Source organism: Diabrotica virgifera, chromosome 7 (assembly GCF_917563875.1).
Source record: "Diabrotica virgifera virgifera chromosome 7, PGI_DIABVI_V3a".
NCBI classification, from domain to species: Eukaryota; Metazoa; Arthropoda; class Insecta; order Coleoptera; family Chrysomelidae; genus Diabrotica; species Diabrotica virgifera.
Window position 1 is genome coordinate 20233893 of NC_065449.1, and position 17364 is coordinate 20251256.

Consider the following 17364-nt stretch of genomic DNA (forward strand, 5'->3'; position numbering starts at 1 on the left):
AAAACAATATTTATTTATCAAATAAACTTTTTTCTGGTTTCGGACAACAGTAAAAAGTATTTCGAATTAAATAAATTATATATAGTATTCTTCTTTTTGTCTCAATTAACTTAATTCAAAAATTTTTTTGACATGACAAGCTTGTCATGTCACTCTTTGTCATTCCTTTTCCTTTTATATCAGTTGGCCTGTGCTTATTGAAATGGCAAGTACCTAGTTTTTTCGAGCAGGGAAGCATGTTGCTCTTTAGGCACATACATAATTTAATCTTTTAACATCGACTAGTAGTCACAATATTTTATTAAAATTTATAATGTAAGCCATATATTATGAAGTTACCACCTTCATTGGTGTGCTAGTTACAACTATTTTGCGGAATGTAAGTATTCTCCACATATTTTTCTCATTAACAGTCACAATTTTAACCTTTTTGCCTTAATCTAACGTGGAAATACTTCATTCCAGGCACTGAAGATGTTCTGATCAGAACGAAAACGTTTTGCAATCCATGTGGATGACTTTTAGATAGTTTTTAAATAAACGATTTTATACCAAAATACAATTTGAAGTTTTTACTTCTGTATAGGTTTTTTTTTTAAACTATGGTATACAGCCAACTATTGGGATTTTCCCATTGATTTTAATTATGTTAATGTTTATATTATTGAATAGAGAATTGAATAACCTTTCAAATGAGCTAGCTATCATACCACCCCTATTCCTATTTAAAAAAAAATCATCGATTGCGCCATCACGCCCAGATGTTTGACGTCACTAGTATGATATAAAATATATGCCAAACAATAATTATAATTTAAAAATAAAAATCGACGTGATTTGTAATTTATCTCCAGAGTCGCCCATTCTCGAGAAAATGAATTTATTCCAACTTAAACGTCCTCACTGTACCTATAACTTCAGAGGCTTATATCTTAAAACCATGATTTTTTGGAGCTATGCGCCCATTGAGAGCATTTCCCATAAGGTTTCTGCGGGGTCCTTTGAGCTATAAACATTTATACTACAATTAACAATAATGATAGAAGAACTCAAAAGGAACAATTTAAGCTTAAGAAAATGTTCGTAAGTTTTTTTTTTGCCAAGATTTTAATGGCGTGCTATGAGGCGCAAGATCGGCTCACAGTCAAGCGACGAAATTCGTAGCCAAAATATCGATATCTTGGCCAAAAATAAACTTACGAACATTTTCTTCACCTCAAAATGTTGTTTTTGAGATCTTCTATCATTATTGTTAATTAAAGTATATATTTTTATAGCTTAAGTTTGCTTGAAACCCTTATAAACAAATTAATGTACAATTTTTTAAAGAAAATTATAACTTCAAACGGGTATAACTTTAAAACAAATTAAGATAAAGTAATTTAACAAACTTTGTTTGGAAGCATATTAATTAAGCTTTAAAATAAGACCTTCTAAGGCTCATTTTCATGCGTAAAAGCTGAGATACGATAGATAAAGCTTCGAAAAATACTTATTTTGCAATTTGCATTGTGCACTAATTTTACAATATCTGGAGTTATAATTTTTGGATTTAAGTTTAGTAAACGTTTTTTTCTTCGTTTTTTATTACGGAACAAATTTTATTTGAAACATATTTTTTTATCTCTTTTAGTTTATGATCCAGAGCCTTATAAACAATTAAATAGTTTATAACAATTTTTTGACCACTCGGATCGAAATCCACCCTCGAAATTCGTAATCAGCAGTCAAAAATCCATAAGAAACCGTTGAGTTTGTCCATCAGAATTGAAAAGTATTAGCATATAGTATTAGCAGCAAGAAAGAAAAAACTTCTTACTGGAACAATGAACACAGAGAAAAATAGTAGTAAATAGCTAAAAATAAAAAATGAATAGACAAAATATAATATATTTGCCTGAAGTAGTAGTTATTTTATTATAATACTATTATATTATAATAGATAATAATATACCAATTGAAGAATGTATCTACGTAAATTAGAAAACGTAGAAAGAATGAAATATTTAGCAACAACAATTACAGCTAACTAAACAGAAATATTGAAATACATAAAAAATTTAAAAGATATTTATGTTAAGAGAGAATAATTATTACTGACCAATTTCAGGGTGCAATTTAAGTAAAACTAAACGCCTCAAAAACCAAATGGATCGAAATTAGGAAAAACAGAACATCGACAGAAAATCTAGCATTGAATGGGACCCCTATGCAACATGTAGATAAGTTTATATACTTAGGAACAACTGTCCACAATTAATGAAACATGACAACTTAGATTATGTCTAGAATTGAAAAGTCAAGATCAATCTTTATTAAGATGAAGAATATATTAACCAGCAGGAATATTCCACTAGTATTAAAAATTATATTAATTAGTTACGTATTCCCAGTTCTACTATAAAGGATGGAAGGTGGAAGTATGGACTCTGACAGGATCATTAAGGAAAAGACTCTCGGCCTTCGAAATGTGGATATATAGAAAAATTCTCCGAATACAACGGGCATACTATATGGCGAACAGGGAAGTAGTGGAAAGAATGGATAAACAACAGAAAATTGCATTTAGAGTGAAACAACAAATTTTTGGATGTAAAACTTACGTGAGTGGTTCGGCTTAACAGCTATCAACTATTTAAACAAACCGCCAACAAGATACGAATTGCCTTTTTAATAGCCATAGTCCTAAATGGATAAGACACGAGAAGACGAAAAACGAACCTGGAACGAGCCTGGAATTAGTATAATGAAGAACATTGACCACGTCTTAGAATTCAGAAGATATTTTTCATATTTGATGGACAAGCGAACTTTAAGAGGTCTAGACTACGACTCGGATCACTGTCTTGTACAAAAGCTTTTCCCGAAGAAGCCAGCTGTGGTAAATAATGATGAAGAAGCAATATATTAAGAAAAGCTGGCTAGTCGTGAGTCAAGCTACACCTGTGGGTGAAGGAAAGAAGAAAACAAAAACAAAGACGAGTAACGAGAATCGCCATAACTGCAAGGAAGGTAAAAGTAGTAGAAAAAAAATGCAGATGAGAAACGAAAGAGTGGACAGCAAAAGTGTTTCGGGTTAAACAACACAACTATGTGATGTGTATCATATTAGCATTAGGTGTACACATAGATTTGGGGCCTGCAGTTTGATGATGCTTCCGAACGAATAAATTGTAAATGAGCTGTACTAGACAATTCACTATGGTTTGTTTTTAAACCAAGAGGAGTGATTCAAATTTACCGCGCTGTATTGCTTGTTTCTAATTGGTCCAACCGCAGGCAAGTTTACTCCACTGTTATAAAATTTTGACACTCGTGACATTTATCAAATTTTGACACTAGTGATATGTCATAGGTTAATTAAGTTATATCGGCGATTTTTTGTGTTTTCTGTGTTATTCCTTTAATTTTTAGATTGTTAGTCTGCTTTTATATAAAAAGCAGTTGTTTTTGGAACTCTTTAGAGACGTATTAATTTAATATAATATTTATGGATTACCGTTGAGGACCGACTAGATCAACCAAAAAAGAAGATGTATTTGGCTATTATTCTAGTAACTTTCTTAGGTGTAAATCTGTCTTTTTAGTTTACTCCTCCTGGTTAAAAAACAAACTATAGTCGGTGATTCCATTATGCCTTCGGTGAGACAATTTTACGGCTTTTTGTTTACTTTTTGTAAATTAAATACTTAGGGTTTTTATGGTAAACTAGGATTTCTCATTATTTTAATTATTTACAATAACTGAATACATAAACGGTTTTTAGATCAAAAACTTAAAAACATCAAACATCAGGCAATGACATAGTGTTTATACACATACAAGATTTGTATACTTGTCCAAAACGTGCATGTAATATTTTACATTAATGTTGTTTATAATTGCACTGGGGTTCATATTTTAGGTGACGCTTCGTTGATAAATTTAAGACGTGTTCTGTAATCAAATTGCACTCTTATCACGAGTTGGCTATCTTCCTAGTATTTTCATGATCTAATTTCTACTACTGAAAATACTTCCTACCTCTGCGGTCTGTTGAATACATTTGTACTTTATTCTGAAAGGAAATTAGGTTAAAGCACAATTAGTCCAGAGAAATGAGATATTTCCGTGACTTTGACCCGGCCAGGTATCTGACAATTTTAATACAATGAAGTGGCTAAAACTAGTCGCTTCATTGTATATTGACTATTTGTACCTTACCATAAGTTTATGTTGGATAAAATCGACAAGGGGAATAATTTCCTGTAGTCGGCTATATACTAAGCTGTTCAATAAATTTTGCGGTTCGGATAGAGCAGTGATTCCCGAAGTGGTCTATATCGACCCCCAGGAGTCGATGAGTACCTGCAGGGAGTCTACGTGGGCGAAAATAAAAATTGGGGGTCTGTAAAATGAAAATGGTGGTCAATGGCGAGAAATTTAAAAAGTTACAAAAATATAATATTGTTAATATAATAATAATTATTAATAATAGTCTGGGCTGATTATTTATCGGAGAATAGGCCATTTTTGGGAAAAGTTATTTACCAGCAATTTTATTGCTGGAATCGAAGCTTATGATTATATATATTAATAATATAGGTATGCAAAGTCCGCAGCTAGTGTGCTACTTTTTTTATAAACAAAATGGCGCCCGAAAATCGTGTTTTTTTCAATTATTGCTCTATAACTCCGAAGATTTTAACTTTACAAAAAAAACACTCAAATAAAAATTCACCATGATTAAATTCTGCATAGAGACGTGTTTTTCCGGATCTGCTCCGACGAAAATTTTCGTCGGAAAATGCAGATTTTCCCAACAAAATCTTTAATTTTCAAATAAAGTTTTAGATAAGTAATTATCTACCAATAATTAAGTAATTTGGTGACTTAAAAGCCTTCGTGGTTTAAATTATAGTTCCAAAAGTTGGTGAAAATTAAACGAATATTTTAGCAACAATTCAATTGTTAAATAATAATTTACGGTCGCAATAATAACCAAAATAATTATGATACACTGATGAAACTTTGAAATCTTATAAAGATGAGAAGCCTATTTAACATTTTGTCAACAAAATATAAATTTTTTATTTTTTTGCATAATCTTTAAATGTTTAAAAAAATAGTTATAAACAAATTAACGTTTCTCAAAAAGTTTTTATTATGTTATTATTTTAAAAAATAGCCAATATGCGCATTTCAAATATCTTGAAAATGAATGCTTTAAAACTTTTTTGCAACCTTTTGCAAAAAAGTTATGAAACAGCAAAATAAACATGGGATTGCTACGGTGTTTATAATTTTTTTTAATTCTTTCAAAGCTTAGAAGTGAGTTTAAAGTACAAGCTAATTATTTACAAAAAAATATCGATTATCAGTTTAATAGTTATATTTTAATTAAAGATTATAAATATATTTTTTTTGTAATTTACACGCACGAAAGTAGAATCATACAGTACTGTAGCTAAAATTTTCACTCGAAGCGACGACCGGCCGCGCGAGACGTACACTTTTATAAATAATATAATGCTGCGTGTCAGTCGCTTCCAGTGAACATTTTAGCTCCGACTCTGTATCAGGCCTACTTTTGCGCTAAAAATTACAACAAAAAGTATTTTTAATCTTTGATTAAAATATAACCATTGCACTAATTTTTGACATTCTTTGTAAGTAATTAGATTGTACCATAGACTCACTTTTAAGCTTTGAAACAATTAAAACAAATTATCAACAACGAAGGAATCGTATATTTATTTTGCTGTTTCATAACTTTTTTGCAAATGGTTGGAAAAATTTTTTAAAGCATTCATTTTCAAGACCTATGAAATACGAGTTTTAAGTATTTTTTTAAAATTAGAATATAATAAACAATTTCTGAGAAATGTTAATTTGTTTATAACAATTTTTTTAAAACATTTAAAGATTATGCAAAAAAATGAAAAATGTATATTTTGTCGACAAAATATTAAATAGGCATCACGCCTTAATACTCTTTCTAAGTTTGATCAATGTCTCATGATTATTTTGGTTGTTATTGCGACTGTAAATTGTTAATTAACAATTGAATTGTTGCTAAAATATTCGTTTCATTTTCACCGGCTTCTGAATTTATAATCTATACCAAGAAAGCTTTTATTTCACCAAGCTATATAATTATTAATAAATAATTACTGGCCCAAAAAATTTATTTTCAAATTCGAGATTTTGTTGGGAAAATCCACATTTTCCGAGGAAAATTTTCGTCGGAGCAAATCGGAAAAAACACGCGTCTATGTAGAATTAAATTGGGGTGAATTTCTATTTGAGTATTTTTGGTGTAAATTTAAAATCTTCGGAGTTATAGAGCAATAATTGAAAAAAATACGATTTGTCGGCGCCATTTTGTTTATAAAAAAAGTAGCACACTATCTGCGGACTTTGCATATCTATATTAATAATATATAGGATCTTATAATTCGATTCCAGCAATAAAATTGCTGGTAAATAACCTTTCTTTGTACTTTACTAATTATACCAGCGTATTATAACTATTTTTTTTTCAAAATTTAAAGATTATGCAAAAAAAAGAAAATTTTTTATTTTGTCGATAAAATATTAAATAAGCATCTCATCTTTATAATCTTTATAAGTTTGATCAATGTATCATGATTATTTTAGTTATTATTGCGATCGTAAATTGTTAATTAACAATTGAATTGTTGCTAAAATATTCGTTTAATTTTTACCGGCTTCTGGAATTATAATCTATACCAAGAAAGCTTTGATGTCAGTAAGTTATTTAATTATTGATTAATAATTACTTACCTAAAACTTTATTTGAAAATTAGAGTTATTGTTAGGAAAACCCGCATTTTCCGAGGAAAATTTTCGTCGGAGCAAATCGTGAAAAACACATCTCTATGCAGAATTTAATTGCGGTGAATTTTTATTTGGGTGTTTTTCTTGTAAAGTTAAAACCTTCGGAATTATAGAGCAATAATTGAAAAAAATACGATTTGTCGGCGCCATTTTGTTTATAAAAAAAGTAGCACACTATCTGCGGACTTTGCATACCTATATTATATATATATATATATATATATATATATATATATATATATATATATATATATATATATATATATATATTAATATATATGATCTTATAATTCGATTCCAACAATAAAATTGCTGGTAAATAACTTTTCCATGAATTTTGCTAATTAGCCCAGAGTATAAGGTCAGTCTAAAACTAAGTCTCACTCGCAGGACACAGACGTAGCGTTTATACACAAATAATTTTGCCCAGTTTCGTCAAAGTAGGGTACACTGCTTCCTTCGTTTTATACCTCGTTTGGGTCCTCCGAATACTATTTTGCTTAACTGATGGAAGTCGTTTAAGTTGACTTAATCTTCGAGATTTTAGCAACAAAACTCTGCCATCTGGAATCTTTCATTTTCCACAATTGAAAAGGGTTGTAAATTTTTTATCATCATATTCCCCACTTTTTCATGGGGCATTTTTATCCGCGAATTTTGCAGACATAGAGTCCATTTGCTGGACGTAGGTACAGAAAAACTGAAAAGTTTAGTTTGCTTCGGACTTTTTCGAAGAGTTGTTTTGTCGACTTTAGAAGACAAACTACAACTTAGAAACTTCAGCAGTTTCGGCACTGACTTTTAAAATATTTAAAGCACCTGAGCACTCCATAGCTTCAAATTGAACAGATGACTGGGGCTGCTCAACAGCCTCCACACTTGTTGGAACTTGTTCATTAAAAGCAGCATAAATGTTTCGCTTTCAAATATTTTTGTAAATTACGGGTATCCCCAGCTTTGTAAGATTTATCTTGATGAAGAAGACGATGTTTCAATCTATGTCCAACATTTTGATGATTTTGAAACTAGATTTGATGATATTGTGACGCTAGTAATATGCAACGGATTATCAATCCAGTTGGTAACATTGAAGAAACGGATGTTACATTATAAGAGGAATTGATTATAATAAGCACCAACGAAGAACATATGGCAGAGTTTAGAAATTGATATCAACACCTCAGGCTTCAAAAAGACGTAGGTACCTGTTACTTATCCCGTATTATGAAATAACGAGCGAAAGTTCTTAATTGCTTTTCCATCTTCATACCCAGTAGAAAGGGGTTTCAGCGCAGTTACAAATCTCATAAAAAAGAAGAAATAAACTGGACATCATTAACCGAGGAGATTTGAGATTATATCTAACTAAATTAATGCTAAATGTTGATAATTTATTATTAAACCATCAAGATCATCCCTCCCATTAAATGTTTAATATGTAAATAAAATGAAAATAAAAATTTATTGTTTGCTTATAGGCCAGGAACCGAAGCTTTTCACCTCGCAATTTTTACAGAATAAATCGATTTGCTTGAAAATTTGAGAATAAGAAATAAATAGTTTAACTATCAAAATCTATATGATGCCGAAAGGCGCTTTTACCATGTACAAATACCATGTACCAAATTTTTTATTATATTTTGACCGCAAAAGTTGATAAAATCATTCATTCTAAGCAAAAAATGTCCTATACATTTTTTTGATAAAATTAATGGTTTTCGATTTATTCGCTATCGAAAGTGTTAGTCATGTATAGAAAAAAATCAATGTTTTTCGATATACTTACTCATTTATGATTCGCTCAATTTTTGCCGTAGAAATAATTTTTTCAAACGAAGTTCTTGGGAATTAAATAACCTACAATTTTATATTGAAACATTTTTTTATATCTCTGATGCTAATCTTTCTATTCTGAAGAAAATTGCATTTTTACCAAACTACAAAAATTCGTTATCCACTTTTAACTCCAGTTTTTTTAAAACTAATCACTCTAAGCCAGTCAAACTTCTAGAATCTATTAATAATACATAAATAAATAAGAACGAATAAGGCCAATGACTAAAAACACCGCTAACTTACATTATTATGCTTTCAATTTGATTTCTCCTTTTTTTTTCAAAAAAATATATTGATTTTTAACCGTAACTTTTTTATTTTTTATCTTAGAAAGTTTGGTAAAAATAATTTGATAGGTTTTTACAAGATCCATAAGACTATTAATATTAAATCTTTTTAAAATCCTCAGTCGCAAAAAGAGGTGACTTTAAAGGGTTGGTGAAGGTGGTTTTTTCATGTTATTACAAGTTTTAATTGTTAATAGCTCACTCAATTTTTACCGTAGAAAAATATTTTGCAAACCATGTTCTTGGGAATTAAATAGGCTACAATTTCATATTTAAACATTTTTTCGTATCTCTGATTCTAATCTTGCTATTCTGAAGAAAAGACCATTTTTTCCAAACTACAAAAATTCGTCATTCACTTTTAACTTCAGTTTTTTTTTTAAATAATCATTCTAAGCCGGTCAAACTTCTAGAACCTATTAATAATACATAAATAAAAAAGACCAAATAGGGTCAATGACTAATTTTAATTAGGGTGGTGATTAGGGGGTTGCTTGCGATCACTTTTTCGCTGAAAAAAAATAGGGACTGACATTCTTTTCATTATAAGTCACTTAATTTTTGGGCTAGAGACTTTTTTTTACTTTACTTTTTTTTTACTAGAGACTTTACTTTAAATTAGTTTAAGCAAGTTGTCCTCGAAAAATGCATAGTTTTCCCGTCTTTTGACTTTGAAACTACAATATTTAGCATCTGACGAAGAAGAGCCAACATATAATAACGTATAGCTCGATTACTATTGCTCTTAAAGAAAATTTAAAAAAACGATTTTGTTAATTTTTTTTTAAAAGGTACATTTTTGTTAAGTAAAGTTGTTCTGATAAAACGAAAAGTTTTGGAGTTATTAGCAGAAAACTTATTAAAAACATTGATTTTTTTCGACATAAAACTAACACTTTTGATAGCGAATAAATCGAAAACTATCAATTTTATCAAAAAAAATGTAAAGAACGTTTTTGGCTTAGAATGAACGTTTTTACCAACTATTACATTTAAAATATAATAAAAAATTTCCACCCCCGAGGTGGGGTGGCAACCATCCCCATGGTAAAAGCGCCTTTCGGCATGATATAGATTTTGATCCTTGGACTATCCACTACTTATTCTCAAATTTTCAAGCAAATCGATCCATTCTGTAAAAATTGCGAGGTTTTGTCCTATTTTAAGCTTCATTACTTGGACTATTATTTGTTATGAAAGGAAATTAGGTTAAAGCACAATGAGTCCAGAGAAATGAGATATTTCCGTGACTTTGACCCGGCCAGGTATCTGGCAATTTTAATACAATGAAGTGGCTAAAACTAGTCGCCAAACCACCCAAAAAAAGAGAATTAATAAAGAAAATAATCAAAAATTGATTTTGAGCCACCACTGTGGCTTTAGGCAATAGAAAATAAAATATGCATAGGTCATAATGTGTAGCAGACAGTGTGTTCTTTTATTTTCCATAAGTACGTTATCCATAAAATAAATAGGTGACGAAAAAAAAAACAAAAACTGGAGCCCGCCAAAGCATTTCTGAGGTTTACGGCGCCACTGTGCCGTAATGGTTGCTTATACGAAAAAAATGCAAAGAACCTTATTTGTAGAGAAAATAGTGGTCTTTAATTCTGTATAAGTTTTGCTTTAAAAATATGCATAGGTAATGAGAAAATCGTCAATACATGCTCTCCAAGGGATAGGGGTAGTTTCTGCAGTTTATTTTCAAGGATAGGGGTACTTTCGGCAGGGATGTTGCAATAATCATATATATTTTTGAAAAACCCTGTTGATAAAGCATGTTATGTCCATATGGGCCAAAAAGAAAAAAAATTTTTTTCAACCCCCCCCCTTTATTTATTTTTTTTTTGGCTACAGGGGTAGCATCAAGAAACGTTTTTAGTGTCCATGCATGAGTAATAAGAACCTACAAAATAGTTATTTATGAAACAGTTCGTGAAGTATCTATGCTTTTTGCGAACGCACGCGATATTTAGAGCACGAGCGACAGCGGAGCGAGTGGTATACATCGCGTAAGTTCGCAAAAAGTACTTCACGCACAGTTTCATACAATATTTTATCTACTCTACGATAAACAAATAAAAAAAACTGTAACTCTTCGTCACTGGAATTCATTTCTATTCTACAATTTTTAGAACTTTGACATTTAAAAATTCTAACTTCTTTCAAACCACAAACCTGTCAAAACTTTTGTTGTAATTTATTGCTCAAATGTCATCACCATGACAACGCGAGTTAAGGATATTTGATTATAACGACAGAGATAGATATACAGTGCATGTCTATTCTTAATTCAGATATACTTTCCAGTTTACCTCACCTTTGCAGTGTTTGTACGTCAACTTAACAAGAAAAGTTAGGTTATGTAGAGATGTTAGTGGTGGACATAAATATACCAATGATATAAATTCGGATTAAAATAAGCTTAAGTAATTTTTTGCACGGCTAGCTTTGATCCCAATAATTGTGGATCTCTCGTTATGAAAGTGTGCGAAAAAGTAAACCCCATTTAAAATACATTGTTAGTTCACGCACACTTTAAATCCTTCACACACTGTTATCTATCATGACAGTTTTCAGAAACTAAAAACTTATACATAATATGACATAGAGTAGATAAAATAATATATGAAGCTTTTTAATAAAGGGCATGGTGTGTGAAGGATTCCAAGTAAATCACTTTCTTTTTTAATTCTCCTTTTTTTGGGGTGGTTCCGGAAAAAAATGAAATTATATATATTATATATTTTTATATATTTTATATATATTTTTATAGAAATTATATATATTTTTCTACGACCGTTTAGTAATGTGCTCATTATTCGCTATTTTTAAATAGATAATAACACCTATTACTTTACCCGTGAGAAATAGTTCATTACTCACGGGCTAAAGTTACTTACGGGTCATTACTCACGGGCTGAAGTTAGGTTCAAGTGGCGAATATCACTTTTAATATTAGTCTTATATAAACTGCAAATAAAATTACTTGTTTATTTAACAAATTAATTATTGTAATTATTTATATCAATAATTAACTTCGACAATTTTTTAAAGGATTTTTAACTGTAACAATGCGTCCGTATATTTTTTACTTTTATACTTTGTTTACTATTATGAATTTTGACGTTTACCATTCTCAATGACAGTGACGTTAGCGTATTTGCTGTGTTTATTGGAATTTAAAACTTATATTGTGGTTATTTTTTAAAGTTATCTTCTGATATACAGCGTGTCTACTTAAGTTGGAAACATATGGGAAACTTTTTTGTTATTCATTTTACGAAAAAAAGTTATTCTTTATAAAAAGTTCTGCATGCTCTAAAACCTAAGATTCAATTATGAGATATCAAATTTTATCAATATTATACGAGGTATGTCAAAAAATATGAACTTCGATCAAGAGTAAAGTACCTTTATTTCTCTCAATATCGAAAATTCTTATTATGAAAAGTTGTTTGGAAATAAAAACTAAGATCAAATATGCAATTACATGCTTCTATTTGGAAAAAAATATTTTCCAAATTTTTCTCAAATTTATTGATACCTACCAACTTCGTTTTTATTTATTACACATACGATAAATCTTTTATTATTACTTTTGCGAAAAAAAGGTATTCTTTATAAAAAGCTCTGTATGTCCTAAGACCGAAGTGCAACCATCAGATATCACATTTTATTAATTTTATACGAGGTATGTCAAAAAATATGAATTTCACTCAAGAGTAAAGTACCTTTATTTTTCACAATATTGAAAACGGTTATTAAAAAAGTTGCTTAGAATTAAAAACTATGTTTCAATATGCAATTATATCCTTCTAATTGAAATATTGTGAAATATAAAGGTACTATAATCTTAAGCGAATTTCATATTTTTTGACACACCTCGTATAAAATTAATAAAAGTTGATATATCATGGTTGTGTCTTATATTTTAGACCATGCAAAGCTTTTTATGAAGAATAACTTTTTTTCGTAAAATGAATAATAAACGAGTTATCATATTTGTAATAATTAAAAACGATGTTGAGTATCCATAAATTTGAGAAAAAAAAATTTTTTTTTTCAATTAGAAGCATTTAATTGCATATTTGATCTTAGTTTTTAATTCCCAACAACTTTTTATCATAAGAATTTTCGATATTGAGAGAAATAAAGGTACTTTACCCTTAACCGAAATTCATATTTTTTGACATACCTCGTATAATATTGCGAAAATTTGATATCTGATGATTAAATCTTAGGTTTTGGGGCATGCAGAACTTTTTATAAAGAATAACTTTTTTTCGTAAAATTAATAATAAAAAAGTTTCCCATATGTTTCCAACTTAAGTAGACACGCTGTATATTTTAAGTATAATATATTATTTATATAGTAATATTCTTATATATATATAGTTAAATATAAATGTGCATTATAACTTTTTAAATACGTCCACCGACAATAGCCATTTCCTGTTTATTACAGTGACAGGAGGTACAAATTTATACTCATAATTTTTCGGAAATGAATATAACTTGAATTGACTATTTATTTCTTGTTGTGTCTTTTACAATATAAAGATAGCATTGCTAATTAATAGTAAGCAACCAATTAGGTATTCAGCCGTGTACTATTGGTAAACAAAATTTATTTTTGTAAATTATAATTTTAATCTCGAGTAGTTGATAATTATATTTTTTTACTAATTAAAATAAAGAAGGTCGTAGAAAAAGTATAGTATTCTACTTGCATGTAATGGCTATTACATGCTCGTTAAATAATATACTATTATTACAATTTTTTATCAATTATGATATAATAGTATATTATTCAACGAGCATGTAATTATGGCTATTACTCACGATGATGAAGTTTGCGACACGAGCCGTAGGCGAGTGTCGTAATTCATCAGAGTAGCCATTACATGCGAGTAGAATAATATACTTTTTCTACGAGCTTCCTTTATTTTAATTAGTAAAAAATTTAATTATCAACTAGGTACTCGAGATTTAAATTATAATAATTTACAAAAATACCTAAATGCTATTTACCCCTAGTACGTGGCTGAATAATTGGTTGCTTACTACATTGTATTACCAAATTCTTATTTATTGTAAAAATACAACTAGAAATAGTCAATATAAGTTCTATAAGTTCTATAAGTTCTATTCGTTTCCGAAAAATTATAAGCTTAAATTTGTACCTACTGTCAGTGAACTTAATATATAGGAAATAGCTGTTGTCGGCGGACGTATTTCATATATATAGTTATAATGTATATTTACATTTAACTATATATAATATAATAATATAACTATACATAATATGTTATAACATATTAAACACAATATAACTTGAAAAACAAACACAATATTAGTTATAAATTCCAATTAACATACACAAAATGCGCTAATGTCACTGTCACTAAAATAAATGATAAACGTCAAAATTTTTAGTAAACAAGATATAAACGTAAAAAATATACTGACATTGTTACAGTTAAAATTCCTTTAAAAAATGTTCGAAGTTAATTATTGATATAAATTACAAAAATTATTGTATTAAATAAACAAGTTTAAGTAATTTTATTTGCAGTTTATATACGATTAATATTAAAAGTGGCATGCGCCACTTGAATCTAACTTCAGCCCGTGAGTAATGACCCGTGAGTAACTTCAGCTTGTGAGTAATGAATTATTACTCACGGGTACAGTAATGGGTGCTATTATCTATGAAAACATAGCGAATAATGAGCATGTTATTAAACGGTCGTAGAAAAATAACATTACTTGGTAGTTGTGCATTTAAAACAGGGTAAAAAAGTTAATTTTTTTGGAAAAAGTTATTCAAAAAGTTTATAAGGAAAGATTTACGATACTTTTGCATAATTATTTATTGCTAATAAATGCATTTTTTATTCGCTTTTTTTAAACCAAGTTGAAAATATAGTTCATGCTCTTCCATTTGGCACCTATGGAATGGTTCTAACGTCATTTTTTTCTGACTTATGTTAGTGCAAAAGAAATGCTCACTGAGATAAACAATTCGAATAAAATTTAAACAATTGAATGAATCGCTTTGAAATTTTTATCACATCTTAAGCAACAAAGAACCCTCATTTGACAAAAATTTCAATCCTGTACACTAATTTTTACAGCAGTTATTGCGAAAATAATTTTTTTTGCAATTCCGACCTATTTTCGCAATTATATTAACAACAAATGAGTATATCAAACTTTGTAATATGTCATTTTAAAGCTTTTTCCATAATCCAAAGATATTTGTACTAAAAAAATCATAAGTTTCACTGTTTTCCATTGATTTGAAAAAAAGGGAAAAATGCCATTGTTTGACAGTTAATTGTTTATAAATAAAAATGGCCGCCAGATCCTATGCAGGAAATAGTTAAAATTTGTTCCTATAGGTATTACTTGTCGAAAAAACGCTTCAGTACTCTGGCTGCTCGAGTGTCACGAACAGGGTATATTTTTGTCTTATTACCCTGGCCTATTAATATACTTAATATGTAAATCGAAATTTAAGGGTTTTCTTTTCACCTCTATATTTTGGTGACTCAAGCATCTAAAAACCTGCTAACAACACAGATGATGAACTCGTTAGTTCGAAAACGTTATGTGACCCCTTTAAGGGATTTTTAAATAAAATATTCCTTTTATAAAGGATTTTAACTAACTTTTTTATGTTGGATTTTATTTTTATATATTTTAGGTTCAACCAGATTTTTTCTCAACAATCTCGCACTGCCAATACATGGGATACGAAGAAAATTGTACTGATTTGTTTACTCCAATTATTACAGACGAAGGGATCTGTTATTCCTTCAATATATTAGATCGAAGTCAAATATTTAAACCAACTGTGTAAGTAAAGTAAATAGTAAATGTACATAAATAAATATGCTTTTTAATCTACACTTATTGTACAAAGTTGAGTCGTGGACTCTCACAGACGCCACCTACAAGTGGCATCTTGTTTGTAAATCTTTCATTATAAGATTTTCACCATGTTATATATCTTATTTTAGTGAACACTACAAAGATTTCCATAGAGCAAAACCATCAAATTGGTCAATTGAAAATGGATACTCCCTTGACGATACTGCTATAACTTATCCCAGACGAGCCTTGTATGCCGGTGCCATATTCTCGTTGGAAGGTGTCCTCACTGTAAAAGACGAGGACTTGGACTATTCGTGCGGGTCGTCTATACAAGGATTTAAGGTACCTTTTAATTTATTATTATGGTTAGTTGAATATAAGCAAAGGTAAGTGTTCATCATCATCATAAATAAATAATTGGATTATGTTTATCCTCTTCGAAAATTTTGAGACAATTCGAAATGTTAAAAAACCGTTTATGAATTTTTTATGATATACAGAGTGAAGAAAAAGCTGCATATGCTTAAGGGCATCTACTTCGCTAGTGTCTTCGGTAGCTGGTCTAGTTATAAAGGTTTATTTATTATTTTTTAGGTTGAAATAAGTCATCCCGGAAGGCTTCCTCGTGTGCGACAGCAACATTTTAGAATACCGTTGGATCAAGTAGTGGTAGCAGCGATTAACCCATCAATAACTACAACAGCAAATGCAATAAAAAGGTTTTTTTTACTATTTATACATTATTCTCATATTCTAGTAATTCTAAAAATTGCAGTAATTTTGAACATAATTAACTTAATGGTAGGGGAGCCCAAGCGGGGATTTTTGCAGTTACTCGAGCGCGTCAGAAGATTACACGGGGAGAAACCTTGTACCCTGTAAATGTGCCCCTACCATATATTGGCTTTTAATACAGGGGAGTTCGTTAAGCAGGGCCCGAGAAAAAAATATATTCTTAGAAAAACTCGAAATCGTCAGATTAAGATAAGGTAAGTTAAGTAGGTACATACAGAAGAGTGTATATTTCAAAAATATAACGATTTGAGCGGGGCGTAAAAAAATGGATGAGTCGCAAACTTTCACAAAAAAGCGAATATTTCGCGAAATAAACGTGAGATCGAAAAACTAAAAAAAAATACGTGTTCAATATGTTTCAAAAATCTATCGATTGATACCAAACACGACCCCCCACGAAGAGGGGTGGGCAGGACCGCGTTTAGGTCAATTGCCGCCCTAGGCAATTCTCTAGTAGCAGCCCTTCAAACATGTACCATTTTTGCAAAAAAAAATGCAAACAGAATTTTTTATTTAGGGAGCGTTCAAGTATTATGTAACACGATTTTTGAAGATTTTTAACCCCCTCTCCCCCCCTACGTAACGCAATTTTTGAAGATTTTTGACCCCCCTCCCAACCTGTGTTACATAATACTTGAACGGTCCCTTAAATAAGAAATGTATTGTTTGGAAATGTATTAATATGAGGAACATAGAATTTATAAAAAATAATATTTTACACAAG

General features: G+C 29.8%; 1 protein-coding gene across 1 annotated transcript in view; it reads left to right on the forward strand.

Annotated features, from left to right (window-relative positions):
* Positions 1-17364, forward strand: part of LOC114327712 (pickpocket protein 28-like) — a 62488-nt gene that overhangs the window by 21461 nt on the left and 23663 nt on the right. Inside the window, exons 5-7 of the mRNA XM_050655437.1 lie at positions 15676-15827; positions 15992-16187; positions 16440-16564. Of these exons, the coding sequence (XP_050511394.1) occupies positions 15676-15827; positions 15992-16187; positions 16440-16564 (473 nt within the window). The remainder of the gene's footprint in view (positions 1-15675; positions 15828-15991; positions 16188-16439; positions 16565-17364) is intronic.